This window comes from Triticum dicoccoides, chromosome 2B (assembly GCF_002162155.2).
Source record: "Triticum dicoccoides isolate Atlit2015 ecotype Zavitan chromosome 2B, WEW_v2.0, whole genome shotgun sequence".
NCBI lineage: Eukaryota > Viridiplantae > Streptophyta > Magnoliopsida > Poales > Poaceae > Triticum > Triticum dicoccoides.
The window spans coordinates 600,999,263-601,003,236 of record NC_041383.1 but is presented as its reverse complement, the minus strand read 5'-3'; the positions used below and the strand labels follow the sequence as shown (position 1 = coordinate 601,003,236).

The 3,974-nt window shown below is 58.0% G+C and overlaps 1 protein-coding gene across 1 annotated transcript; it reads left to right on the top strand.

The window, feature by feature from the left end:
* The first annotated feature begins 266 nt into the window (after positions 1-266).
* LOC119365113 (pentatricopeptide repeat-containing protein At5g13770, chloroplastic-like) lies at positions 267-2,544 on the top strand. The gene has a single exon (XM_037630710.1). The coding sequence runs from the start codon at positions 399-401 to the stop codon at positions 2,229-2,231; it is 1,833 nt and encodes a 610-aa protein (XP_037486607.1). The 5' UTR covers positions 267-398; the 3' UTR covers positions 2,232-2,544.
* The last annotated feature ends 1,430 nt before the right edge of the window (positions 2,545-3,974 follow it).

The following is a 3,974-nucleotide window of genomic DNA, read 5'->3' as shown; positions in this document are numbered from 1 at the left end:
TTTTGCCTTGGACAATCTGTTGGTAGCTTTCATGGTGTCTTGGACCCCAAATTCGCCTGCCAACACTTCAGACATGTTGCATCACAAGTTAACTGGTGGCTGTCCACCGGGCACGAGCTACGTGGACCAAGCACCTCCAGAGACCAAATGAGGCCGTGGCTTCCGAAAATCTGAGCTTCTTTCACTTGCCGGGTAACTGGACCTCCACGTCATGGATGTCCTGAGATTTCTACGAGAGCTCACGTGGCCAGATCCCGCCCGTCCGAATCAGACAGTTTCCACCCGCAGATGCTCGTAAAAACCAGCGCGGGGGAATCTCCTCCATGGCAGGATAAGGTGCCTTCGTCCCGAACAAGCGTGGTTCTTCCATTCCCAGCCTCCAGTTCCCATCGCGAATCATGGCCAAATGCTACTCCGACTGGCCTCCCCTCCCCCCTCTCCATCCATCGAGAAGATCGTCGCCCAACACCTCCCTCTGCACGATCAAGCGGCAGCCCGCGTCCTTCGTCCTGCACTGCTCCCGCTCCTGCGCCTCCCCCGTTCTTGAGCCCAAGAACTTGCCCGGCGAGCTCCATGTTCTTTCCGCTCCGGCGTCGCCGGCCAAGGCGGCGCCGGTGCCTACGCTTCCGGATGCTGCGAAGCTCGGCATCTCCAACAAGTTCATCCGGGGCCTCTGCAGCGACCGGCAGACCGAGCCGCTCGCCTTCGAGTGCTACCGGAGGGCGCTGCAGCAGCCCGAGTTCCGGCCGGACAAGAAGACGATGAATGCGCTCACCGTGCAGCTGCTCCGGTCCAAGCAGTGGAGCTCGCTGGAGCATCTGGTCCAAGATTTCATGGCCTATGATGTGCTCCCGGAGAGACGGACGTGCGCGCGGCTCGTCGCGACCTGCGTCAAGGCGAGGAAGTTCGGCCTCGCCGACGTGGTGCTCGGCGTTCTCGAAGCGAAGAAGGGCCCGGCCGCCGCCGTGTGCTTCAGCTCCGCGTTGCAGGCGTACAACAAGCTGCACATGTACCGGAGCACGGTGCTGCTGTACGAGCGGATGAAGGCGACCTGCCTGTCGGTGAACGCCGACGCTTACCGCGCCGTGATGGCGGCGTTCGGGGCCCTGGGCGAGCCGGACACGGTGGCCTCGCTGTTCAAGCAGTACAGGTCTCGGAAATGGTACCCCTCCGAGACCTGCCTCGAGACGTACACCATCGCCTGCGACGCGCTGGGGCGGGCAGGCAGAGCCCTGGACGCGCTCAAGTGCCTGCGGGAGATGGAGGCAGACGGCATCTCGCCGGACGCCGCGATCTACTCCACGGTCATCGGCTCTCTGGCGGACGCCCGAGAGACGGCGTCGTCGGAGGACGTGTACCACGAGGCATGGAAGAAGGGGATGCTGCGAGATCCAGACATGTTCCTGAAGGTGATCATCATGCAAGTCGAGACCGGGCTACTGGAGGACACGCTCGGCGTGGCCAAGGACATGAGGGAGATCGGCCTGAGGGTCACCGACTGCGTCCTGTCCACGATCGTCAATGGCTTCGTGAAGAGGAGAGGCCTCAAGCCAGCCATCAGAGCGTATGACAAGCTGGTGGCCATGGGGTGCGAGCCCGGGCAGGTCACCTACGCGTCGGCTATCAACGTGTACTGCCGGCTCGGGCGGAGCGACAGGGCGGAGTCCGTCTTCTCGGAGATGATCGACCGGGGCTTCGACAAGTGCGTGGTGGCGTACGGCAACATGATCTCCATGTACGGGCAGATCAGGAGGGCGTCGGACGCCACGAGGCTGCTGGCGCTGATGAAGCAGAAGGGGTGCGAACCCAACGTGTGGGTGTACAACTCGCTCCTGGACATGCGCGGCAAGCTCGGGGACTCGAGGCAGGCCGAGAAGATCTGGAAGGAGATGATGCGGCGCAAGGTGCAGCCCGACCGGGTGAGCTACACGGCCATCGTCGGCGCGTTCAACCGGTCGGGGGAGCTGGACCGGTGCATGGACTACTACCAGGAGTTCAGGGAGACGGGAGGGACGGTGGACAAGACCCTGGCCGGCCTCATGGTGGGGGTGTTCTGCAAGACCAGCCGGTTCAACGAGCTCATCCAGCTGCTGAGGGACATGAAGCTGCAGGACACCAAGCTGGACAGGAGGCTGTACATGATCGTCCTCAACAGCCTCCGAGAAGCCGGGCTGGAGGTTCATGTCAGGTGGCTCCAGGATTACTTCAATTCCGTGGAGGAGAAAACCTGATGCCAAACTCGACGAGTGCCTGATGCTCATCTTCAGCATCGGAGCAAGGGGATTGGGTGTCTGTAAATTTGAAGCAAAATAGGTAAATATTTGCTTGCCTCGATGCTCATGAAGAAATTGACACTGTAAATGTATTGTAGAAAATGGCACCATTGTACCACCAAAATGATCTGATTCCAGAATTCTCGGATAAGCTGTATAGCTCAATAATTCTGCATTCATATCGGATTCGATGATACTCTTGTACAGTTGTACTATAGCCCCAGTGGCGGATGTAATAACTTGTATCGATACTGAATTTCACATTTGCTCACGTTGGGCTTGTTACGTTCTTTGGATTTAGTTTGACCCGGGGCCACGTGAAGCCACAGCCGCAAATGTTGTGAGTGATTATGCGCGTATCCATACCATTGGAGCCAAGCGTCCAGAGAATATGACAATTTGCAGACATATTTGAAACACATTTCATTTTTCTTCTGACGGGTAGCTATAAGATGACAGAATCTTCAGTGGAAGCCAATGGCACTCATGGGGGCGGTGATGTGCCAGTGCGCTGCTCAATCCGACGGCCCTGTCTGCATGGCGCCCCCATTGACATGGCCGTGCTGACTGACGCCGAGCTTTACTGCATTTGCCATTCTACTTCATGGCAGAGTGAGAGACACGTTTCGCAGACGAGGCAAACACGTTCAGCGTGAAGACGACCAGCTTGCCAGCGCCGCTGCTCCACGTTGCCATCGCTCGTTGGCAGAAGCATGCCACTGGACGCGGCTCCGGCCGTCCCATGTGTGCTCCAGGGCGTCGAGCAGTCCTCCCACCACTCCTCCGTGAAGCGAGGCTACCCGCTTCCCCGGGATGCGGTTGGTAGCCCGAATATACCCAGTCAGGCCCACGCGCGAAGATTTTGGTCTGTTTGATTATCTGCATTCGCTCTTAAGCTTGTATAGCATGAATTTTAAAGCACCGATGGGTCTGCATTGTTAGCGTCCAATTTGGTCTAGCCCACACTCGCACACGTTCTGAACGTTTACGCGCACACCGACCAGTATTCAGCAGAGAGCCCGCTCCATCTCAAAAGGTCGGGCTGAAGAGAGGAAGGAATCTCTCCCTTGTAAGTTGGTTGTGGCCTCCTCCCGTATGCGAGGTGGGACTAAACTGAGCCAGCCTCACCGGCCTACAACAGCCCAAACATCCCATCCCCCTAAGAAGCCCCTCAGGAAGGCATGACAATGCTGGCTCTGATACCAAGTGTTAGCTACTGCTTCAGCTCCTCAGAGACGCCTTGCACATAAGGGATTCAGAGTAGCTATAGGTTCAGGTTTGGGAGAATTCAGAGTAGCTACAGCCTACAGGTTCAGCTTACAACTGGATATACACACAATTGTGCTGGAATTGGAAGAAGCAAGAATTGAGGGTAGGGTTGACAGCGAGGTAGGAGAGAAAGCCGCCGTCGCCAGTTCTGATCGAGTCCCCCGATGCCTGTCCGGAGATCGATCCCCTGCTTTATGCTTCCTGGGTCGTGTTCACCCGCTCCTCGCCAACCAGTCATTTGTTGGGCTTGCAGGCTCTCCTGGCTGGGCCTTGGGCCGTTCCTTCGTCGGCCGCGGCTGATGGTTGGGAGGATGGCGTGGTATTGGCAAGCCTGCTAACATGCATCCATAGGAACGCCCAAATCAGCTGTTTTTCTGGAGCCAGGCCCGAGCGATGCAACCCTCGGCACGTGGGCATGGGCGGTTGCACGCG